Consider the following 25870-nt stretch of genomic DNA (forward strand, 5'->3'; position numbering starts at 1 on the left):
TCATAAGTTTAAAAATGTCCTGGTTTCCCAGACAAGCCCAACTACCTAGTAATTAGACATTGCTTTATGAATCCGTCTGTATTTTTGGTTTTCCCTTCCATAAATCCATATCCTACTATGTGATTAAAACTCCCTATTATGTGTATTAATCCCCAAGCTTCAAAGGGCCACTCCTTATTTTAAGTATTTTGGATTTGATGAATTGTCTGCCCCCATTGACTTAATTTATACCTTTTATAATTTTATAGACTGTGATTATAGCCTGTTAGCTTTCAACTTTCCAACAACAGAATCTTAATCCCTTTTTAAAAACTACCTTCACATAGCAGACCCTCCATCTGATTTCCAGCATCATTATCCTTCTTCAGGTACGGACATGAGACAAGGGCTGCCACCATGTGCCTTTCTGCAAAGTTGAGAAAAAGTCTAATTTCCTCCCTAACTTTCTTTCCTCAAATTTTGATTGCTGCTTTGTTTATGGTAGTATTTTAGGTTGACATCTCCAGGGAAGATGGTCTTTTTTAAGAATGATATCCCTTCCCTGAACTCACGTGGGAAAATTCAAGGTCTGCAGAAGAGGCAGAGGTCACCACGGGTCACTTATTTTTCCCAGCTGTTCCAGTCCACTCTCAAGTTCCCTCAGGACTTTGCTGGGATCCTCTCTAGTTCAAGTTGTTTATTTATGTCAGCTTCGTCGTTAGTCATGTCTGGAACATCTTGTCCATTGATTTACCTCTGTTTTTCCTTATTCCTATGCTCTTTGTGGTTCAGCCTGTAACTTGAATGTTAGGATTTTTCCTAACATGCTCCTTGAGCTCATTCACGCCACAGTTCTGCAGCCTCCTAGTTTACTGATGGTAATAAATAAAAAGAGCTGAGTAAACAATTATTTTCCTTCAGCATCCCAAAGCACTCCTTTGACACTAATGGTTTTCAAGAAGCCAAAGTAATTCTCCAGCTGAGTCCATGTAAATACAGAAACCACAGTGCCGTGTACAGGTTACCTCCCAGGCTAGTTTCTGATTTTTCCAGGTCCTCTCGATGGCCCTTCACTCCAAACCCTCTACAAAGAGCAGAAGTCACTGATTAATTTGACCATGTCCTCAGATGCACGTTTCAGGTGCCTGCTGCATGGGCTGTATCATGATGAACCCTCGTCCTCTTTCTCACCTGAGCAGAGGCACCGTGTGGGTCCCTACATGAGAGCAGAGAGGAGAGTGGCCAGATCAGACTCTGCGAGAGGCCTGAGTCCCAGCTTGACCACCGCACAACTCACTTCACCTCTCAAAGCTCCCATTCCGATGAACAGATACACACAGATATATAAAATACGTAACCAACAAGAACCCTGCGAATAGCACAGGGAACTCTGCTCAACATTTTGTAAAAACCTATAAGAAAAAGAATCTAAAATAAAAGACACAGATGCATGTGTAACTAAATAACTTTCCTGTACATCCAAAATGAACACAACTAGGGCTTCTCAGGTGATGCTAGTGGTAAAGAACCCAACTGCCAATGCAGGAGATGTTTAAGAGTCTCGTGTTCAATCCCAGCGATGGAAAGATCCCCTGGAGGAGGGAATGGCAACCCACTCCAGTATTCTTGCCTGGAGACTCCTATGAACAGAGGAACCTGGTGGATTACAGTCCATGGGGTCGCAAAGAGTTGGACACAACTGAAGCGAATTAGTGCACATAAATCAGTTATGTGCTCGGTCGTTCAGCCATGTCCAACTCTTTGTGACCCCATGGATTGTAGCCCATTTTAAAAAGTTAAAAAAAATTTTTTAAATGTTTTTTGAAGTTCCCATTTCTCATCTATAAAATGCAAGGGACAACGTTAACGCATTGTTTGCTGTAAAGTATGCATCAGATGAACCGATACCATCAAGATAAGCGCTTTGAAACTATAAAGTGTGGATGGCCTTCACCTCCCCTGGGCTCTCCTCTGTTTTTATCAAAGGTTTTCTTTCATTTTCCTCTAACAAGCTTTCTCTGGAGGTCAGGTAGGTAGGACCTTCCTTTGAGCCTTCAGGCCTCCTGATAGGCAGCTTAGATTTCTCCTGAACTCTCAGATATGTGTCTGTTAATAGTCTTTTGTTTACTTTTCCTGTGGCCTAACTACTTTATTTACTTATTTATTTTTGACACAAAGGTTCACCACTGCCTCATTATGGGTTGAGAATCAGGCACTCTCTGCCCTTATCAATGCCCTGTGCTTAACTCAACACCAGAGACCATGGAGGGATTTGTCATAATGAGAAAGGGAAGCTCAGTTACTGATGTGATATTGTCATAAAATAAGGGAATATATTTTCCCCCAATTTTTAAAAAAATACATGTGAGTCAAAGCCAAGGAAGTCTAAAAGTCTTTAACCTTATCATTTGCATGAAGCTGTCAAACAACAGACTTCTTAAAATCCTGTGGATATTTTAACTGGGTCTTATTTAAAGATTATTTTTAATGGTATTACTTAGAGAGAAAGTCTGGGAAATAAGGGAAAGGAAATGGGATAAAGATAGCTACTGTCACTTTTGGTATTTGGAAAGCTTAAAGGCAGAAGGAGAGGGGCGTGGCAGAAGATGAGATGGTTAGATAGCATCACTGACTCAATGAAGATGAATCTGAGCAAACTCTGGGAGATAGTGAAGGACAGGGAAGCCTGGCATGCTGCAGTCCATGGGGTCACAAAGAGTCAGACATGAATTAGCAACTGAACATCAGCAATAACAACATCTCGGCCTTAGTCAAGTATAATGTTCACATGATTGTACTCATATGCTCTATACACATATCATAATTTTACATTCTGATTTTTCACTGAATATTTTGCTGTGTGTATCATCCCAAATTGCCTAAAACTCTATCAATCTCATTTTAAAGACTGAATACTCCCTCACTTTAGATATATCACTGCTTGTGCAAAGCATATTCTCCTTTTTCTACGACATTAAATTGTACTCCTTCCTACTTTCTTATTTCTATCCATCCACACAATGTCATGTATTAGCATTTCATTAATTGTACCTCCTCCAACTGGCTAAAAATGGCTGCTTCAACAAATTCAAATCATCATTGAATGCTACTTTTTGCTTAGCTTTAATCACTTCGTAGATTAAAAAAAAAATAATTGTTTTAGTTTACAATTTTTTTTTTATTACTTGGCCATTTTTTTTGTACATGTTTTAATATTTTCTCAGTTTACTTCGAAAAACATTTAGTAAGTACAAACAAAGTGCTGGGTATTAGGACTAAAAAAGACCCAGTCCCTGCTTTTCAGGAATATTTGGTCTAGTGATTAGTATATTTTATTTATTTGCCAAGTTAAGTGTGTGTGTTAGTGTGTTACTGATGTGGGTGAATTTTAAGCAAAGATAAAGGTATCAACATTTGTCATAATTCTTGAAAATATTTTTCTCTCTCTGTTTCTAGTTTGCCCTTTATGTTGTTCTTTTTTCTGCTTTTTACATACAACAGTTTGACATCTTTGTTCTAATTTATTTTGTTGTTTAAAGTTTAGAAAGCCCAGGGGCCTCCTGAGTGAGCCAGTGGTTAAAGACTCTGTGCTTCTGATGCAGGGGGTGTGGGTTTGATCCCCAGTCCAGGAACTAAGATCCCATATGGAGTATGGAACAACCAAAAAAAATTTAGAAAGCCCCTCCTTAAAGTAGTCAGAGAAGAATTAATCTATATATGCCTTTATATTTTTATGGCTTAATATATTAACCTTCCTGGAATTGATTTCAGTGTATTATGAGGCAATGTGCAATTTTTTTAGAAAATAGCCCCATGATTTACTGATTGAATATTCATTGCCTTTAGCACTAAGTAGTGATAGTCTAAACCCTATTATTAAACAAAATATTTTTACAGTTGATTCTTTTGGATCTTCTAGTTTTGAAATTGTTTTACAAATAATGAAGATTGTTTCCTTTGACATTCATCATAGTATTTAATACTCCCATAGTATTAAAATATTATATTTTTGCACAAACATATCTTTTTTTTAATTTTTGGCCATGCCACATGGCATGTGGAATCTTAGTTCCCTGACCAGGGATCGAACCCATACCCCCTGCAGCTGAAGCACAGAATCTTAATCACTGGCTACCAGGGAAGTCATTGCATAAACATACCTTGCTCTAAAACATCTTTATCTTTTGCCCCAGGAACAGTACATTTTTATCCATCAGTGTGTGCAACTGATGTGGACGAAGAAGAAGCAGCAGTTCTGTATCAGTGATGTCATCTATGAGAATGTCAGCAATTCCTAGCTCAGAATCCCAACAAGTAAGTAGAGAAGAGCCCGTCATGGGCGCCCTGTCTTAGAACAGTGAGAGAGGATATGATGGGATAAAGCAAAGGCGGCAGCAGCTATTTGCACTGACTCTGCCCCCACAGAGTTGGCCACAGGGAGAGACACAGTAGCACATCTTAGAGCTTCACTGTGCCTTGGTTGGTGAGTGTGGCATGCAGGAGCTTCAGCAACTCATAAAGATTTGACTTCCATTCCCTCCTGCCTGAACCTTAAATTACTCTGATATTGAATCTGTGCCTGCAGATCCAATCAGGATATTACCATCCAACCCTACTTGCAGCCCACTCCAGGATTCTTGCCTGGAAAATTCCCACGGACAGAGGGGCCTGGTGGACTACAGTCCATGGGGTCAGAAAAGAGTCGGAAATGACTTAGCTACTAAACCACCATCACTACTTGTCTAGATACTTTATGCAAAAACTTTGTTGACTACAAGTGCCATAGAAAGAGTTACAAAGAAAATATGAACTGAAGTCAACATGCCCAAAGAAGAAAAACAATATTGACAATAGTCTCAGGTTATCGGAGTTTGGAAATGCCTTGATTTTGTCTATTATATGAGCACTTACATGAGGACATCCTGAAAAAATTATACCACAGTCAGTGCCTTGTTCTCACATTTTCCGAAGAGATCAGATTTTGGAGGTGCAAATAATTGTGGCTAAAGTAACAAATAATCTTGTAATTCAATTCGGTAAACAGAAGCATGTGTCTGAATATATTGGTATTGGGGGCACCATTGACAGAGAGAGAAAGGAAAGGGGTGCCTTGTGGAAGTATGAAAGGATGTGGAGCAGTGGGTACCAGGATAGGATTAGCATTGATCCTTTACATCCGTCAACAGAGACAGGAAGCACAAGGATGCAGGAAGGATAAAGAATAAGAGGAGACATGTGTGTCCTAAGTCGCTTCAGACATGACCGAAGGACTCTTTGAGACCTCATGGACTGTAGCCCACTAGGCTCCTCTCCATGGGAAGACAGACAGAGACAAATTTGCAAGTAGAGGGAAAGACATTCAGAGCCACAGAAAGGAGGACTTACCCAGAGAAAGATGCACAGATAAATCCGCATCCTCATGGGCTGTGGGGTTGAGGGTAGTGAAAGCTAGTGATGGAGTCAGGAGGTGATCAAAACACTTCCAGCCACAGGGTTGTTGATGAGTGGCTTTGCTCTCCCAGGCTACTTACCATCTCTCTCTCTCTCTCATTCACAGGACAGAACATGATGTGTACCCATCCCCCTTTGCTCCCAGAGTTTTTAGGGGGGCCCTACTAGCCACTTGCTAAAAAAGAGCCCCACTTTGTAGTATGTGGCCAAGGAGATAATTTATCTCATATGAGCACCGGGAAGACTTAGCCTTAAAGAGCCTACTGTGTCTTTTGGACTCCTTCATTTCTGGACATTCAATAATGGACCAAATTCGACCAAACACCAGAAAGGTCCAGGCGCTCTGCAGAGGGCAAGCAGCACACTTCCGAAGAGTTTCACTGGCCCTTTGCTGGCTGGGCTGAGTTTTTTGTTGTTGTTTTTAAGTGCAATAATTTTTGTACCTGTGTGATTTTATCAGAACATTACATTGTTTTCTGCCCACACTGTTGATCAAACTCATAGCCCAAAAAAGGAACAAATATTGTTAGTGTCACATGATACCTCATTGTTAAAAAGAGGTATGGCCACACATGAAGAAATAGCACTTCTGCTTAAAGGAAGTTGAACCAATCATAACTGTACTCCAATCCAGGTTATTGATCAGGATTGGGGAAGGTAGATGGGGGTAGAAAAAGGGGTTCTCCCCACAGATCCAGTGCGTATCTTTTCCAAATATGAAAAGCTGTAATTCAGCTTCAAAGTAGAGTAGAAAAAATATTTAAGTCTTAATTGTTCTAGTTTTTTAATTTTATTTTTTTTTCTCCTGATTAATGGTTCAATGTTTCTTCCTTGGCCCTCTTGGACTAATATCACTGTCCAGATTCTTTTTCAACGAACTAGATCTGATTCAGAAGACTCTGTGAGGTCTGACTCTTTAGACTCCATTGCTCCCTGGGCAATCTTGGTGCCTAGAGTTTGCATTCTTTTCTCTGTTGACCTGCATACATGTAAACGTTATTTCTTTGCAAGCTATGAACACGCACTTTCCCCCAAAGAGCTGGGAATTTATGAAGTTGTGGCAATGAACTACAGCATGCTAGGACAATGATTTGGCTACATTTTTTTTTTGGGGGGGGGGTGGTAATATTGTCAAGCATCCCTCTGGATTCCGACAGAGACCTCTTTCTGTTTTGTGTTCCTTTGGGCTGTCAGTTTCATTTTAACCCGTGTAACTAGCAACACTTTATTCTTTGCATTTTGTATAATTACAGTACATGATGGTGTCTTGTGACATGAACTGCTGTCAAAATGGACACAGATGGTATCCTGAAGCCTGTTACTTTGTGTCGCTTTCCTGAGAAAGAAGAGGTGATGATACACAAAGGAAAACACTTTGATTTGAAAGTAAACACACACTGGCTGCCTCGCCCGGGATGTCCTGAACTGTCCTATGTGCGTTTCAGGAGGCGGTGTCCCCCTGTCTGTGTATCCCTCCCTCGCCCTGGCTCCCCACTATGCTGAGAACCTTCAGGAAGCGATGCACGTGATATCAGTTTCATCTGTGATCAGTGGCCTTAGTATGGTGAAGGATGCCAAGGGGACAGCTCTGCGCCCCACTGTCTCTTGTCACTGAGAAGGCCTGGCCACAGCAGAGCTTGGCACAATCCTTTGCGAGACCTGGCCAGAGAGTCTCAGGCTGGCATCACGGGGGGAACGGGCAGAGGTGGTCCAGACCCTGCAGCTTAACAGCTTGGGTTCCCTGGGTGATATCAGTTTTGACTTGCACTCCCCTCCTTCCCCTTCTCACCTCCCCGCTGCCACCTCCTTCTCTTCTCACTCCCACACCTGAGGTCCCCTCTTGGACACATTAATAATGTACCGCTCCATTCCCAGGAACTAAAGAAGAGTGCCAAGTGTTTATGTGTGACTTCCTTAGGTGTTCGCACACAGACAGGTCAGGAGTGAAGTGTGCACCCTCGGGTGAGCTGATAAGACAGCTGCTGCTGCTGGTGCGTTTCCCGTGCTCACAGACTGGGACTTTACTTCCCTGAAACTGAAAGCGCTTTGTAAATAGTTTATGACTGTCTTGAGCACCCCTTCTTGGTAGGGATCAAATAGTCCCAGATCAATTTTCCCAAAAGAGAAGATGAAGTATCCAGAGATAGAGGGAAGAATCAGAGAAAACACACCAGCTACTTTACCAGATCCTTCGTTCAAGGGTTTCCACAGCCATCACTCTGTACACCCCTGGTACACCAGCGCTCCTAAAATTGTAGAGTTTATGGTGGGAAAAGCATCCATCAGAAGACTTGGATTTTCATCCTATTAGGGGACTTTGAAATTTATCTGTCCTGACTCTCCATTGATGAACTGTGAAAGTGCCTACTAAAAGCGCCGTATTTCACAGGTGTAAAGGGTATCAGATATGATAATTCATGCAAAGATGCTTTGTATCTTATTCTTTCTTGTACCCTAAGAGATTCTTGAACCAGCTCAATTTCCACTCTAGGGTTCAACTTTAAAAATTCAGAGCAGAGGTAGCCAGGGCCTCTGTGTTATTAACTAAGGTATTTTTTAATCATCTGAGTAGTGCAACAGCACAGTGAATATAGAGGCATTAGCACATGTGGTCCACAGTAGCCTACACGGTACTTAGAGCTGAAGTTTCTGATTTTACATAAATAGCTTAGAGAATATCTTTGCAAATCACGATTTCCCAACATATTTATGTTTCAACACATGACATAAAACTTTCTGCAGAGGGGGTGGAGAAAAGTGAAGAGAGAGGAGAGGAAATAAGATTTCAAAATTAACCTTCAATGATAAGCCTAGATATTTGGCAATTATTTCTTTATAAAAATCACAGTGTTGTAAGTTTGAAACATATCAAAAGTGCAGTGCATAAGTTTACTTAAAAAGTCAGTAGTGTCAAATGTATTTTTTAGGCAACAGATTTCCCTTTCTAAATATATTCTGAGTCACATAATTTTGGATTAACAAGATATTTAACTTTGAGTGATACTGAGATCAAATTTCTGGGCTGCAAAAGCCGATTTCTAAAGTTAATTGAGAAATGACCTCGAGGCTCTAATTTATAACTTTAATATCTAACACCAATATATCCATACCTACACATTATATTAGTCTTCCCTTGTAGCTCAGTTGGTAAAGAATTTGCCTGCAATACAGGAGACCCAGGTTCAATCCCTGGGTCGGGAAGATATCCTGGAGAAGGAAATGGCAACCCACTCCAGTATTCTTGCCTGGAGAATCCCATGGACAGAGGAGCCTGGCGGGCTACAGTCCATGGGGTCGCAAGAATCAGACACAACTTAGCAAATAAACTACCACCACACGTTATATGGCTTTATTTAACTTGCAGCGGAAGGAAAGTGATAGATGGCAACCTTTTGCTGTGTTCTAATCCAGGATTTATCATTTTCCACTACAAAGTCAACACTGCCCCTCAAATTTAAAATGAGAAAATTTAGTAAGGTATTTTAAGTTCCTATAAAATCTTTAATCAGATTTTATAATCTCCCCCCTTTTCTAAAATCTTTCCCTGCCCCCAGAAAGGTGATACATCTCTCAAACAAAGCTGGGGTGTCAACATGTAAAGCAGGGGCTGGAGACTTTGAATCTGAGAGATTTTTTGCAGACGTTATGAGAGCTGCTGGCTAGGGGATTGGCTCTCAACCAAGGAGGTAAAGTTACTGAATTCAATCTCTAAGAGCCAAAATCCTCCCTGCTTTCTAGGAGGCCTTCCTTTCCTCCTCGGGAAACGTCTGATGTAATGTGCTTCAAACTAGCTGGCTGCATTCCTAGCTCACCAATCACTCTCCTGGGGCTTGGCACAGGCTCAGAGCTCAGAGGCCATGCCCAGCTCTGAACAGAACATCCACTTTGGCCAAAGGGGTTAGAAAGCAACAAAAACCTACATACATACACCAACTCCTACCTCTACCTCTGGTTTTTTAACCATCCTGTTTGGATGCATTTGAAGGAAACTTAAGCCATCATCTCTCTAACTCCTGGCCTTCCAGAACAGCAGGATTTTTGTTTGTTGTTTTCAGTTTCAACTTATGCTTATCACAAAACCTGATCCTGGGGGTGCCACTCAATAAAAGATGGAGGACCACGTATAGCCCTGGTAGTTGTATTATGAGGGACATGAGAAAACTGAAGATTTTCCGGGGCAGGTCACCAGAACCCTGAGCGATACCCAAGGCAAAGGTCATGACCACCAGACCTCAACTGACTGAGGCCATTCAGCCTGGAGTCAGGGACAAGTCACCAGTTTGTTGAATCATTTGTTAAACGAAGACGTGTTTTTGTAATCACTTTGAATGAACTGATCAATCAACCAAAAAAAGATTTTTTGATCACTTACAATACTTAGGCACGAGAGCACAAATCTAGAGAAGGCAGTGGCAACCCACTCCAGTATTCTTGCTTGGAGAATCCCATGGACAGAGGAGCCTGGTGGGCTACAGTCCATGGGGTCTCAAAGAGTTGGAAATGACTGAGCGATCTAGCACGCACGCAGAGCACAAATGGTTGCCATAGGCTAACTTGGAAAAATAGGTTATGGAATCAGAGTTTGGTTGTTGTTGAAAAGACTAAGAAAGCAATTAGACGTATGAAACAAGTTTTTTTCTACATTTTTCACTTGTGTAGCTCAAATGTTGTCAATACATCTGTAATCACACCAGTAATGGTAGTGTACCTTTTTTCCTAATAGCTCATAGGACAGAAACACCACATTCTCATGGCTTTTGTTACTCATGAGTCACCACAGACCCTGACATGCTTCTTCTTCACGAGGATCAGCAAACCAGCCTAGTGTCCTACTCAAAATCAGACTTTCCTGCCACCGCATCCTTGGCAGATGGCTAATTCTTTTCTATGAACCACTTCCAGTATGCTTCTGGAATTGCCATCTCTAGGGCAGCCCATCGCTCCATTCATCAGAAAGTGTTTCCTTCTCTTGCTTGCACATCTAAGGACCTTACTAACATTAAGGGTGTCTGACTCTATACCTCTCCTGGAGAGAGGTGTAAAGTTCAAATCCACTTTCCCATTTTGGTCAAAGGGCACTGTCCAGGTTACCTTCACAGAGGCTGACTTTCAAAACATTCCATTTGAGAAAAACAGTAAATTTATAGCTCTCAAAGAAAATTATTTGTTGACTCAACATCCCATGCTAGGCACCGCAGAAGCGACTGGGGTTGTAACGTAGAGACAAGGTCACTGGTTGGAGGAGTCTACATTCTAGCAGGTGGAGTCAGTGGTAAAGAATCTGCCTGCCAATACAGGAGGCTCAAAAGACATGGGTTCGATCCCTGGGTCTGGAAGATCCCCTCGAGTAGGAAATGGCTACCCACTCCAGTATTCTTGCCTGGGAAATCCCATAGACAGAAGAGACTGGCAGGCTACAGTCCATAGCGTAGCAAAGAGTCAGAAACGACTGAGTGAGCATGCAGGCACACAAGGGGATGTAAAAATGGAAAGTAAGCACAACAGAGTTGTGCAGATAATGTGATGTGTGCTTGCTAAGTCGCTTCAGGCGTGTCCGACTCTTTGCAGCCCTATGGACTGTAGCCCGCCAGGCTCCTCTGGCCATGGGGATTCTTCAGGCAAGAATACTGGAGTGGGTAGCCATGCCCTCCTCCAGGAAATCTTCCTCACCCAAGGTTTGAACCTGGGTCTCCCATGGCAACTGCATTGTTGGTGGATTCTTTACTGCTGAGCCACAGGGGAAGCCCACAGATGAAGTGATAGAAATACATAAAGCAGAAACTGTCGGCCTAAGAGCACAGGTGATTTCTTTCTGGAAGGGTCAAGAAAGACTAGACTGCCATATTAAAGTATTTAAGACTACAGAGCCACATCAAGGGATGCTAAGGCTGTACACTCTACCCTGCAAGCAGCAAGCATTCATAAAACACCCACGCCGTCCATCACCAGGGCTCATATGGGTAACCAAACCTCCAAACCCGCCTTCTGAAGCTTTTCTTCCTGGCTGACTCTCAAAGTGACAATTTCTTTCCAGGACTCCACAGACCGCTCGCTCCAGCTCATGTGTTTTTCAGCAGAAGCAAGTGGGTTGACAGTCACTGCAAACATAATTGAACATATTGGGAGTCACATTTCCCAGGCACTTAAAGTCAGTTTTGCTCAGTGGAAGGGTGGCAGAAGTAGTAGACTTGCTCCCTGGCCCCTGGGCCCTGAAAATCGGCCTGGAGGAACCCTGCCTACCCCTCCCTCCATCTCCCCCCACCCCATTACTTACATATCACCTCCAGATAAACATTTGTTGTTGTTGCTATTTAGTTGCTCAGTCATGTCTGACTCTGCGACCCCATGGACTGTAGCCCACCAGTCTCTTCTATCCATGGAATTCTCCAGGCAAGAATACCGGAGCAGGTTGCCATTTCCTCCTCCAGGGGCTCTTCCCAGTCCAGGGATTGAACCTGCATCTCCTGCGTAGCAGGCGGATTCTTTACCACTGAGCCACCTGGGAAGCCCGCAGGTAGACATGGTGATGGCAAAAACAGGGAAGGGGGCTGGGTCCCTGAGTCGACACCTGGAGAAGTCCCAGCCTGCACCGGCCCATGACGTGATCCAATGACACATTTCTACTGTGTCATCATGAGGTTCTAGAATTGCCATTTATGGTAGTCAGCGTGCCCTTAACTAATATGGCAGCACAAGGATAACCTTTTCGATTGTGTTCCATCTCAATTATGGTGGGAGTTTCTCAGGACAGTGGTGTGTGGCTATCCAATAAAATTTTCAGAAGGCAGGTTAAAGATGACACAGAACAGAGAGAGGGTAACACACAAGACAAATAATGGCTCCAGACAATGTCACCACAACCATGATGCTGCTTTTAATAAACTTTTCTGTGGAAATGCAAGTAGTCTTCTCCAGAAGCGGTCTTCCTCCAAGTTAGAGCTCTCCTTCTCTCTCTCTTTTTTGTCCCTTTCCAAAACCCATAACAGGGCTTCCCTGGTGGCTCAGTGGTAAAGAACCCCCCTGCCAATGCAGGATACATGGGTTCGACCTCTAGATCAGGAAGATCCTCTGGAGGAGGAAATGGCAACCCATTCCAGGATTTTCAGGATTCTTGACTGGGAAATCCCATGGACAGAGGAGCTTGGTGGGTTACAGTCAACAGGGTCACAAAGAGACAACTTAGCAACCAAGCAACAACAACAAACCCCATAACGAGACCATTACGTAGGAAACCCACTCACATTTTTCAGCCATACTTGTGGCTACGGGCTCTGAATCTGATTCCTGGGTTTTGGTGAAAAATGGGACCCTGGGTGGTTCCATATCAATGAGAGATCAAATGGACAGGAGGCCGTGAGGCTTGGCACGTGGGGAGCTGCTGAGTGCAAGTGTCATGGTGAGTCTAGGACCGTGGAAAGGAGCTCAAAGCCAGCTGACACAACCTAATTTTCTTCACTTCTAAGAACGCCAAAAAGTCCACCGGGCTGTTTTAACTAAGAAAAGTTAGCTCAACCACTACTGCCTTTACAAATGCAAACAACAGAACGGGCTTGGAAGGGCTCTTTCATGTTTAAAACCAACTAAATCACATTCTCCCTTATTCAGCAAACTTGGGAAGCCCGACAGGACAGCGCCTAGCAGTATAGCAGATGAAGTAGTTTAGAACCACAGACTGTGGTTGGAGACAGACTCGAGCTAAGCCTCAGCCCTGGCTATGACTCAGCGGCCTCCTCTGTGAAATGGACGTAGTAATGGTAGCTTTTTCTCAGGGCTTCAACAAATAAGTGAGATGATGTGCAAAGGGCTGAAAACCATTCCTGGAATGACTTAATATGTTACATGGCTCTCTGGGAAATCAGTAAACTTACCATCTCCAAGGGAAGATCTTGGAGATGATCTTGGAATTCTCGAATACATTTGATAAGAGCGTCTGAAGCTGGTGCCTGTGCTGGGCTGGCTCAGTGCCCCCAGGGTGACACCTGAACCACCCCCCTTCGCTCCCCCTCCCAGTAGTCAGGGAAACTTTGGGTTATAGAACAGGTCCAGCTGTGACCCAAGGAGGACCTCATGCCATAGACACATGGCGCCAAGCAGGAGCCAATCCTCTGGATCAGAGCCCTGCACCACACGGGCCTGGCTTTTCAATTGTGAATCTCTGCTGTCAAGTGCATTACAAAATCCACATAAGCGGGTTTCCCAGAAAAGCAATGCCAGGGCTTGGTCCACATTCAATGGAAAAATCTGCAGTAGTAGTGCAAGAAGCCTGTGCAAATCTGTGGCAGTAAAACCCTGTCTGAAAAGCCAGCTACTTATTCTGAAACAAAAAAAGCCAATTTGTAATTACAAACATCAATATCCAAACCCACCTGGGCAGGGCTAACAGTGAACAGGAGTCCCTGGTGAATATCACCGAATTGCTCTGAGAACTGGCTGTCTTGTTCTCTTGTTCAAGTGAGTGAGTGAAGTGAATGAAAGTCACTCAGTCGTATCTGACTCTTTGCGAGCCGGTGAACTGTACAGTCCATGGAATTCTCCAGGCCAGAATACTGGAGCGGGGAGCCGTCCCCTTCACCAGGGGATCGTCCCAACCCAGGGATCGAAACCAGGTCTCCCACATTTCAGGCGGATTCTTTACCTGCTGGGCCACCAGGGAAGTCCAAGAATGCTGGAGTGGGGAGCCAATCCCTTCTCCGGGGAATTTCCCAATGCGGGAATTGAACCAGGGTCTCCTGCATTGCAGGCAGATTCTTTACCAGTGGAGCTACCAGGGAAGCCCTGTCTTGTTTGAGACCTGGAATAAGAAGAGTGTCCTCTACAGGGCTGTGCTGAGAGCTGCTTGCTGTGAAGCCTGGTGGTTTAGGGATGTGGAGTGACATGGTTAAAACAATATAAACTTTTGAGTCATGGTGCTCTGCCACCTAGCAGCCCTGTGCCCTTGAGAAGTCACCTACTATCTCTGAGCTGAAAGTGAAAGTGTCAGTCGCTCAGTCGTGTCCAACTCTTTGCAACCCTGTGGACTGTAGCCCACCAGGCTCCTCCGTCCATGGGATTCTCCAGGCAAGAATACTGGAGTGGGTTGCTATTACCTTCTCCAGGGGATCTTCCTGACCCAGGGATCAAACCCAGGTCTCCTGCATTGCAGGCAGATTATTTATCTTCTAAGCCACCAGGGAAGCCACCCATCTCTGAGCCTAAGTGTCCCACAAGACGCAAAGCACTGTCCAGTTTGCAGAGTTGTGGGAAAACTCAGAACTGGTCATGCACAGCGTAAGCTGAGGGCAGAGTTGGCATGGTATATGTGCTGTGTGATTCTCCAAATTTCTCTCTCTCTCTGTACATGTAGACCACTAGACCCACACCCTCATTCCAGCACCCAGACATCTGCAGAGTGAGTCCACCCAACTGAGTTCTCATCACCCTGGGTACACTGATCGGGAGGCCCTCTCCAGTAGATGGGCTCCCCACACTGGTGGTACCAACCCTCTGTGCTAAACGCTGCCACGCTTGGCATCAGGAGCTCTGTGGGAGAGGCTTATCCACACATGTCTATCAGGGTTGTGGGACACTCACTTTGACAAATGCTAAAAACAGTGGGACATATCTGAGCAATTCTAGATAGCTGTTTTAATTTGCATTTTGCAAATTACCGGGGCATAAAATAACAATAGTCATTCCCTCATTTTTTTTCCTGTTGCTGCAAGATAAATGAAATGATTTACCCAAACATCCATATTCTGCCCTATGATAAGATTTGTTTTAGAGACGAGCCAATAAACTAACTCCCTGCTGTTGTCTGACTCTCTGCCACCCCCGTGGACTATAGCCCACCCGGCTCTCTGTCCACAGGATTTCCCAGGCCAGAATACTGGAGTGAGTTGTCATTTCCTCCTCCAGGGTATCCTTAGATCCAGGGATTGAACTCAGGTCTCCTGTATTAGCAGGTAGATTCTTTACCACTGAGCCAGCAGGGAAGCCCATACCACAGATTAAATCGCAGCAAGTGTGGATCCATTCCTGGTTCTGGCTTGGCTATCGTAGGGAAGACTGAAATGAAGAACAGCTCATTTTGCCCTGATATAATAGCATCTGACATAATCCTGCTCCTAAGCAGTATGGGAGGGTGTTCTCTTTGGTGAGGGCAATTCTTGGACAAGGTCTTAGCTGTGAGCTACCAGCAGTCGCATCCCCCAACAGCAGGGGGATGAGAGCCTCTGTCCCGTGGGGGCAATCTGGTAGTGCATGGAGGCATCTGCTCCACTCTTCCACTCTCAGGAATTCCCTGATGCCCCAGAAAGCCAACTCTGTATGCAAAGCTCCAGCCTGAAGAAAAGATTCCCATCTTTAGACATTGGAGCGGAGGAGGAAGGCAGGTATCATAGCAAGATCTAGAAATAAGGAACTGTGAGAGGATGTCAGTGGCAATTATCTTGTCTCAATAGAGCGGTGTTTTACAGGGGTGATCAGCCATCTGAAATTATCCTAAGATGTAAGTGACAGTTGCGACCAAGCACCGTATTTCCTGGTCTAATTTTTGCTATGGAATGATCAGTTTTCAACCCACTTTCCCGTTCATCTGCAAGGGCCTTCATGGAGGAGGAACTCTGTGGAATCTGGACCAGTGGTTTCCAAATGAGGCTCCAGCTCATTTCAGCAGCTTCAATGAGAGGAACTCTAAATTTTACCCATTTTATACAGCGGGATACCAGATAAAATTTCATATTTTAAAAAGATGATTTTTCTGCTTGAAAGTTTTTTTATACACTGACCTGTGATATCTGAAAGAAAAGATATGCAGGATGTAGAGAAGTCTCTGAGTTAGTTCAGATTTCAGTTGTTCCACTTACTGTGCAACAAGCTACTTAATTTATATCTGAGTTTCAATCTCCTCATCTACAAAGTGGGGAATATATGTGAACGTTTTCAGCACACTAGAGTTCACTTTCCATTTTCTTTTCTTTAAGAATAGATGAAAGGTAGGCTTCCCTGGTGGCTCAGTAGTAAGGAATCTGTCTGCCAATGCAGAAGACACGGGTTCAATCCCTGATCTGGGAAGATCCCACATGTCGAGGAGCAGCTAAGCCCATGTACCACAACCTATTAAACCTGTGCTCTAGAGCCTGGGAGCTGCAACCTCTGAGCCCATGTTCCCCCATAAAGCGAGTGTTCCACAACCTCTGAGCAGCTAGACAGTAGCCCCTGCTCTCTGAAACTAGAGGAAAACCCTCACAGCAACAAAGACCCAGCATAGCCAGATAAATAAATATAAAAGGCTTCCCAGGTAGTGCTAGCAGTAAAGAATCCGCCTGCCACTGCAGGAGACATCAGAGACTCAGGTTCAATCCCTAGGTTGGGAGGATCCCCTGGAGGAGGACACAGCAACCCTCCAAAACCCCACAAAAATCCACTCCAGGATTCTTGCCTGGAGAATCCCATGGACAGAGGAACCTGGCAGGCTACAGTCCATAGGGTCGCAGAGTCAGACACGACTGAAGTGACTTAGCACGCATGCATACTTAAAAAAAAAGAAATGCACACACAATCCTCACAGGATTATAAACAAAGAACAGATGGGAGTAAAGAAGGTCTTAGTGTATGATACCAGTTCAGAGTAAGAAACCATAAAACAGGACAAGCTCTTGGAGACCTAGAGATAATAATTACCATTCATGTGTGTGTGTGTTTTATTCTCGGATTTTTTGTTATCTGAAAGAGACTATGTGTTCGTTTGGAGGAATAACAGGAATGACTGAAGCTAGAGAAATTATCTTCTACTCCATGGCCACGCTTGAGGGATAAGGCTGACTGTTTCAGGGTCCAGGAGGTGGGGCAGCCCAGAAAAGCAGTAAGACTTGGCCCAAGTGCCTGGAACCACAATCACGAAGGGAAGAGCCCAGGCAACCAGCCAGCACTAGGACCATCTGGGCCTGGCAGGAGCCCTGGTTCATTGCCCACTTGGTCACAGCAGCAAATGAGACGCAGTATGCCTAGGGCTCTTCAGGAAGCACGTCAGCTGTTAGAATATCCCCAGTGGTACAGAACCCGGTTTCGGAACCTCACGCCCCTCGGAGCACCTGATAGACATATCTTACCCCAATTCAGGTCAGAGTCTAGGAGGATAGTTCCCAGTAATTCCTTTTATCTTGTCAGAATTTTGCTCACTTTTTATCTGATAACCTTTCACTCACAAATGTGATTTGAAACACCTGAACATTTGGGTATTAGGAGATATTTCTTTTCTTGGTAAGTGGGTACCTTCTGCATCAAAACAACAACAACAACAACTGAGGATTTCTTATAAAGCTGAGCTCAGAGCCCTGGCTTCTTCACCTTCTTTTCTGTCCCAAACATGCAAAAAGAAAGTAACAAAGAGGCGAGGAAAGGAGGCTGTGAGTGATGTAAGGCCAGTGATGTGGTGCAAGACTGTGATGCAGGCTGGTGAGAGCCTGTGACATGGGGCAAGGTTGTGAGGTTGTGTAGGGGTCAGTCCTGGAGAAGCCTGCCTTAAAGAGGGGACTGAGGAACCACGATGGTGGAAACAGAAAGGGTTGGGCTGGGGGATAGATCGGAGTACTGAGCAAAATTCCTGTCTGGGACCCAGAACTGCTGGAAATAGACCCCTTCTCTGGAAATGGCCTATAGCAGCCACGCCTTTTTGAGCATGTTATGTTTTAAATAAGGAAAAGAAGATCCAAGAGTAGGGTGGTAAAATGGTAACTAGTTACTTTCTCCTCCTGATTCATCCCCAGGGGCCCTTGACACAACCTTACAAAGATCTCTGAGTAGACTAACTTAAAAGCCTGTCTTTGGGGAGAAACCAAATGTCACATGTAGAAAATTACAGTCTCTGGGAAGTTAGCACTGATTTTTGGTGGTTTTAAGATGTAATTTTGTCCCATAGGAGACCAATAAGACTAATCCCAGGGATAAATACAGCAAGTTGCCAACATTTCTTCGGATTGTACGTCCTCTGATGGCAGAGGCTACTTCTAGGATTCTCACTGAATACACAGTTCTTAAAGCAGACCCTTACAAAATGTTTACTGAGCGAATATTGTCTTTTCCTATTCAGAAACAACCAGTCTTTATAAAAATCCCTGTGAGTCTGTACAACTTTCTAACATTGTTCCATGTAAGCACTGGGAAGAAAGAGACCAGAACCAGCCTCATGAAATCTTCACTCAGCAGCGACACAGCCTCTATAAAAAAGGGCTAAATGTAAATTCTAGGGCTGACAAAATACAATAACTGAAAAGAAGATTCACTGGATTGTCTTGACACATACTGGAAGACAGATCACAGGGGAGAAAAAGAGTTGGTGAAGCTGAATACATTACCAAAATTTTTTTATTATCTTTTGGCTGCACCATACAGCACCTGGGATCTTCATTCCTCAACCAGGGATCAAATCCACACTCCCTGCAGTGGAAGTGCAGAGGCTTAGCCACTGGACCACCTGGGAAATCCCAAGCTGAATACATATGGATATAAATTTCTAATTTGAAGAACAGGGAAAGAAGGATTTTTCATATATTGAACATCAGGCAATAAAAACTGAAAAATAAATGCAGAAAATCCTACAGTTGCTCCAGTTTTCTGTCTAGGTATGGCTTTCAAACTTCAGTGCAGGGAGAGAGAATTGAGATGGAGTTCAGTAGACTCCTTGACTTGAGGAGACAAAGCTTAGAGAGTGACAAGGGCAAGGGAGCTAAAATTCATAGCACAGAGTAACAGAGCGAAGCTGCATGAAGAGAGCGCTCTGGAGGTAGACACAGGGTCCCCATAGAGTCCTCAGCTGAGACGGCTCATTGCACGCCTATTAGAAAACTGCTCAAGCCTGAGGAAAAGAATCACATGAAAGGGTTTAGAAGGACAATTCTCAGAGTTCATCAGAACCAGGCACAGTTCCTATGATCATCTGTTACAGTGGGAAACATAATGCGTGGAGTAACAGGTTGAGGATTCAGGAGAGTTTTGCTTCAATAGTGCAATAAAAATGGTTGTAATATAAATATTGCTTTGGTTTCACCTAACAAAACATAAAGAAAAGCAAGATCAGAAAGGATCCAACTCTTACTAAGTAATTGAATAGCATCCCAAAACAAAGCATAATAACATTTGAAGGTATATAAAAGTATCCAGCAACTAACAAGGTAAAATTCACAGTACCTGGCATACAGTTAAAAATTACATTAAAAGTGAAAGACACAGAAAAGAATCCTGAAAGTGGTCAGAGTTTTTAAAATTTCAAGCACACAAAGAAGAAAAACAAAACAAAACAAAAACAAAACCAATTCATTAAAGAATCAATCATAACTAACCTAGAAGTTATGATGATGACAGAATTAGTAAGCAAGAATACTAAGATATTTTTACTGCCTTCCATATGACTGAAAAAAATCAAAGAAATATTGAGCAAGTTAAGTAGGGACAGGAAAGATATTTTCCAAAAAGTAAAACTTTTAATGACGAAAACCCTAATATCCGAGATGAAAAACACAAATGGAAAAGATGAAAAGAATATTAGAAATTACAGAAGAAAATATTAGCGAGCTTGAAAACAGGAACACAAACTACCCAAAAGGAAATGGTATCATCAACTCAATGGATGTGAGTTTGAGTAAATTCAGGGAGAGAGTGAAGAACAGGGAAGCCTGGTGTGCTGCAGTTCATGGGGTCGCAAAGGGTAGGACACAACTGAGCAACTGAACAACAAAATATGAAACACTGAGAAAAAAAAACTCAGTAAAAAATTATCAGTGACCTTAGGAAAACTTCAAATGGCCCAGCATACATGAAATTGGAGACTCCCAAGGACAGAAGGCAGGAAGGACAGAAAAAAAATTAATGACCAAAATTTACCAAAATTAATAGAAAACTACAATCCTAGTTTCCAACAGCTCAATGAACATCAAGAACAAAAACAAGAAACATACAAAGGCCACGCCATAAGCAAATGGCTTAACACCAGTGATGAGATCTCCACTTTGGCAGCAGCAGTTGATTGTAGTAGAGTGGGTGATTCTCCATTCAGCTCAGTTCAGTCGCTCAGTCGTGTCCGACTCTTCGTGACCCCATGCACCACAGCACGCCAGGCCTCCCTGTCCATCACCAACTCCTGGAGTCCTCCCAAACCCACGTCCATTGAGTCGGTGATGCCATCCAACCATCTCATCCTCTGTCATCCCCTTCTCCTCCCGCCTTCAATCTTTCCCAGCATCAGGGTCTCTTCCAATGAGTCAGCTCTTCTCATTAGGTGGCCAAAGTATTGGCGTTTCAATAGGTGATTCTAGTTTCCAGTTTTTTCCCCCTACGTTTTCAGAACCAGCATCACTGCACTGCCCCGCCCCCACCCACCCTGGAGGTAAACTATCCAGAATCGTCTCCCTCTTCTTCGAGCTTCCATGCCAGGCCTCCAGGGGTTCTCTCCTCTGTGTTTGTGAGGCATCAGCCCCGATGCTAGACAGTGCTTCTTCTTCAGTGGTCTGTGTCCACGCTCCCAGGGCCCTTCCCTTCTTCAGACTTCTAAATGCTGGAAAACCCAACCTCCTTCCCTGTGCAACCCTAGCCCAAGGGGCAGGGGGCTGCTTCCTATTATTCCCACCTCTGTGATGTCACATTGTTCTCTTTTTGCCTGTTTAACCAATTCCTTTTGTTAAATACTATTTAAACAACAGAGAAAGATGACTGCATCTTCTTGGGTAAAAGAATAAACATTTATGTGTATGCTTATATATTTTTACTTTATTCTTGTTGCTCCCACTAACGTAATCTCATGGAAGGACTTTGCCCGTCTTTTCACTATGATACTCACAGCATCAGAACCATTCCCGATACATAGGTGGATAAATATATGAAATTTTTATAAGTTGGATGTTTGCTATAAGAGGTTATAGAATCCAATTCAAACTAAGACTGCAAAGTGGAGTTAGACAGAGACAATTTAAATTGGGCCAGGAAGTTCATTTTTACAAAGATCTAACCACTTAACAGTTCATTTTACAAAGATTTATTGAGCATCTACTATGTATCAGACACTATAGCAGAAACATTTTTTGATCATTTTATAGAATTTCAAGGATGTATAAAAGAGTGTATATGTAAGCTAAGTAGCCAGAGTTGAAACAGGTTGGTTATTGAGCTGTTCTCTCAGATTCAAATCTACCCCCTTTAGTCTCAGCTTTGTGATTTGGGGCTTTGCCAGGTGGGTGACCAATAGATTCTGCCACAGGGTCATAAGAAGCTAGACAGGGAACAAGGGACTTGCTTCCTTCTGTTTTGCTTCCTGTTTCTGTCACCATCACCTTAATAATAGCCCTCCACTTTGTAAGTAGCAATTGATTCCCAGTAGGTTCCAGTGTCTCCCAAGAGCAGCCTCCTTGTTCTCCCTGCGGAAATCCCAGTTTCAGCTGCCTGGCCTGCTGTCCTTAAATAGATATCTGAGTCCCAGCTCTGTGGATTTGCCCAACTATTTTATTTCTTTTTACTTTTTATTGGAGTATAGTTGTTTTACACTGCTGGGTCAGTTTCTACTACACAGCAAAATGAATCCGCTATACATATACATACACCCCCCTTTTTTTTATTTACTTCATATTTAGGTCACCACAAAGCACTGAGCAGAGTCCCCTGTGCTATATAGTAGGTTCTTGTTCTCATTAGTTATCTGTTTTATACATACTGTCAATAGTGTATATGTTTCAATCCCAGTCTCCCAATTCATTCCCATCCTCCTCTTTCTCCCTTGGTATCCATACGTTTGTTCTCTATGTCTTTGTCTCTATTTCTGTTTTGTAAATAAGATCATCTATACCTATTTCTCTAGAACCCACATACATGTGTTAGTATATCGTATTTGTTTTTCTCTTTCTGACTTTATCCCACTACTGGGCATACACCCAGAAAGTGAAAGTGAAAGTCACTCAGTCGTGTCTGGCCCTTTGGTACCCCATGGACTATATCCATGGGGTTCTCCAGGCCAGAATACTGAAGTGAGTAGCCGTTCCTTCTCCAGGGGATCTTCCTGACCCAGGGATCAAACTGGTGTCTCCTGCATTGCAGGCAGATTCTTTACCAGCTGAGTTACCAGGGAAGCCCATACTCCCAGAGCAAACCATAATTCAAAAAGATCCATGTTCACTGCAGCACAATTTACAACAGCCAGGACATGGAAACAAACTAAATATCCATCAACAGAGCAGTGGATAGAGAAAGTGTGGTACATATATACAATGGGATTTTACTCAGCCATAAAAAAGAATAAAACTGGGTCATTTGTAAAGACATGGATGGGCCTATAGACTGTCATACAGAGTAAACTATTTTTTTTTTTCCAGCTGAATTATTTTCTGAATTCCTAAGGCAACAGCACCAGTTTGGCTGTGCCCCTCTTCTGGGAGGTCTGTTTATTTACCAGTGGTGGGAACTTTTCTCCCAATTTCTCATCCCAGTAACCTAACTCCTCAGATGTCTGGATCAAATTCTCCCTCCAGCTTTTCAATTCCATGAATTCCAACTCTTCTCTTTGTCGCCACCACCCTGAAGGAGGTAAATACTTCCTGCAATTACTACCTCTGTGATATTTTCCTTTGGAATTTTATAGCATAAAGACATACTTATAAATGACACCAATTCTTTTCGAATCAGATTATACTATACTACACACAGGTTATTTTAACTTTCCTATCCTAATTTCTTTTGTCTTATCTCTACATTTTCAGAGATTTTCCATAAGGGCTAAGTTATAAATGTGCATCAGGAAACTTTCTGGTGGTCCAGGGGTTAGGACTCTGTGCTTCCACTGTCGGGGGAAGATGGGTTCAATCCTCAGTCAGGGGATTAAGGTCCTGCATTCCATGTGGTATGGCCAAAAAAATTTTTTTATTAAAAAATTAAAAACATTTAAAAATAAATAAGCAAATAATTTTTAAAAATAAATACATATGCATCCATGCTTATGAAATGGGAAAGATATACAATAACTGTTATTCTAATGTTTGTCTCACTTTGTCTGAGGGACAGTGCTTTGGGGGAGCTGAGAAATGGAAAACAAGAGGCTCTCATATCCCTCATGATTTGGGGAAAATTAACCTCTAGGAAGCTAATCCTCCTCACCTATAATATACAATTCACAGATTATTATAGCTCTCTAACAAGGCTTTATATGGAAGCACTTCATAATCACAAATGCGGAGTGTAAGTTTGTTTCTACTACTGGGATCAACTGGACTTGATGGTAGAAGAAAATGTGATGAAATAAGAGAGGTGGAAGAAAGAGAAACAATTGAAGAAAGTAATCTAGAGCAGTTTTTACCCACTCAGAACTTCACTGGAAATCAGTTTAAAAAGGAAAAAAAAAAAGTGGGCCTCTGTTTTCCCCATTCCACTCAACCGTGATCCCCATTCTTCACACCAAAGGTCCCTTTTGCCAATGAGACAGAAGCCATTTATTAACATACAGCAAATACTGTTTATTGCAGACTTTCCAGCTGACTCATGTGAAAAAGGCACTATGAAAATTAATGAATCTAGATAATCTCTCTAAATGGGTTTATGTTAAAATATACAACATTCTTACATAACATCTGTTTTATATATGTGAAATAATATAACATTTAATGACAAAAATCATGTTTCCAAAAATAACTTTGTTGAAGGTTAGGTCTCTTTCTTTTCTCTACCTAGAATCTTTCACAGGATCAAAATATGTGTGGATTATTTCTTATTACCAGAAAAACTTGACACAGATAAACACATAAGATGGCCCCAATTTGCTTTTAACTACGTATATCAATATTCAGGACTGAGGCCTTCATTAAGCAAAATACTGTAACACACACCAACGCAGGCTATTTCCTGTGACAGATTTTCAATGTATGTGACCTCTTTTGTGCTTTCTTATTATATAAGAACATGGTATAGATAATAGGCAGAATATAAACTAAACCAAAATACAAGCTATACAAGGAATTGTGAGCAACAGAGCCATGACAAATAAAATGTCTCAGGAATGTTCCAAAGGTTTCTATTTGTATGTCCAAGGCCTTGTTGTACTTTACAGTTCATTAAATGTTTCAATTTTTTTAAACTGTTGGCATTAAGAACTTTAAATAAATCTAAATAGTCTATATGTCCAAGAAGAGATCTAAGTAAGCAGAGACTAACCTAAAGTAAGCTACACCCTGGATGATACACAACATAGTCACAGGCAAAACTAAAAATATTTAGATTTTGAATCATGGACAAATCTATCTTTTTGTTTTGCTGCAATAAATAAATTCACCACTGTCAAAAAAAATTTGCTTATGCATTGAGACTGAGATGAAATAATCCATTAAAGGAAACCTCACCTTGGTCGAGTATGCAAAATATTTCCCAAGGTCAAAAATTCTGCTTAAAATTTTTAATTTTAATAAAAATAATGGGCCCAGAAACAAGTCCTCTGCTTACTTAGGTTTGCATTGTTTCTTTATGGCGATAAATTCTGTATACCAAGAAAGAAGAATCTGACATTCCTTTCATGGCTTCTTAAAACAAAGCATGGTGGAAACATGCCAAGAATAATGGGGTTTTGATACTAATTAGTGATGCTTCCCTCATCAAAAGACTCCACTCCTGAGTCGCTTGCAGCAGCACTGATTTTTTCCTGTCGTCTTCGCATGATTTCTTGCAACTCAGAGCTGCCGCTGTTATCCTGAAAAACAAACATGGTTCAGACAAGATGGTTACTGGTTTGTGAGGCTACAGATCATATAATGAAATGGCTCAGGCTAAAAGTTCTTTGTGTTTTTCTTCTCACGTCTCTTGGCGGGGAACTGAAGGCTGCCCTCACCTAAGTGATGATTTGGACTTCACTAACCTCACTTTTTCACTTAGTGTCTAAAGACCATTCATTCACCATGCTTTCACTTGAACATGTTAAAGGTAAATCAGCAATGCATGTGGAATACTTTAGATTCCCTGGGAGAAAGAAGAGATTGTACAATAAGTACAAAAGGATGGTAACTTATCAAAGAATGCTCTTTAGGTCAAGCAAGATATTCATCTATCTGCTATAGGGGATTCTAAATCAGGCCCGAAGACTGGGCTCAGAAAACACCAAGCTTCCCCACACCAAAGGATTCTGACCATCTGATACCTTGTTGGTTTTTGTCCTTTTGAAGTCTGACCTACAACCACTGTGCACCCACTATAATCCTCTCTGATCTACAGAAGTCTCTGGCGACACAGGTCAGTAAATAATGAACTAGATACAAGAGAAGGGCATGATGGGAAGGTGCCTGGGGAAGATGAAGAACCCCAGGTAACAAGTCTCTGCCTCCATTCACAACCAGAGGAAGAGGAAACAAGAGGCCAGGAGGACATGGGCAGTCAGGGAAAATGATAGCAATAGGGAGTCCGGACTGAAGGAACTCAGAAGTGTTAGGATTATGGAACTTACTTA

The 25870-nt window shown here is 42.6% G+C and overlaps 2 protein-coding genes across 12 annotated transcripts in view; one reads left to right on the forward strand and one right to left on the reverse strand.

The window, feature by feature from the left end:
- PTPRO (protein tyrosine phosphatase receptor type O) overlaps window positions 1–10061 on the forward strand; it is a 260020-nt gene extending 249959 nt beyond the window's left edge. For 2 of the 3 annotated variants that reach the window (XM_043882124.1, XM_043882126.1), the window contains 2 exons: window positions 4173–4293; window positions 5537–10061. In XM_043882124.1, the coding sequence (XP_043738059.1) occupies window positions 4173–4277 (105 nt within the window). In that variant the 3' untranslated portion in view covers window positions 4278–4293; window positions 5537–10061. The remainder of the gene's footprint in view (window positions 1–4172; window positions 4294–5536) is intronic. The other variant, XM_043882125.1, reaches the window with a different exon arrangement.
- Window positions 10062–23876: 13815 nt separating this feature from the next.
- The window catches only part of EPS8 (epidermal growth factor receptor pathway substrate 8), a 199593-nt gene continuing 197599 nt past the window's right edge, over window positions 23877–25870 (reverse strand). For all 9 annotated transcript variants that reach the window (XM_043882575.1, XM_043882568.1, XM_043882570.1 and 6 more), the window contains one exon: window positions 23877–25120. In XM_043882575.1, the coding sequence (XP_043738510.1) occupies window positions 25004–25120 (117 nt within the window). In that variant the 3' untranslated portion in view covers window positions 23877–25003. The remainder of the gene's footprint in view (window positions 25121–25870) is intronic.

The sequence above is a fragment of the Cervus elaphus genome, chromosome 22 (assembly GCF_910594005.1).
Source record: "Cervus elaphus chromosome 22, mCerEla1.1, whole genome shotgun sequence".
NCBI lineage: Eukaryota > Metazoa > Chordata > Mammalia > Artiodactyla > Cervidae > Cervus > Cervus elaphus.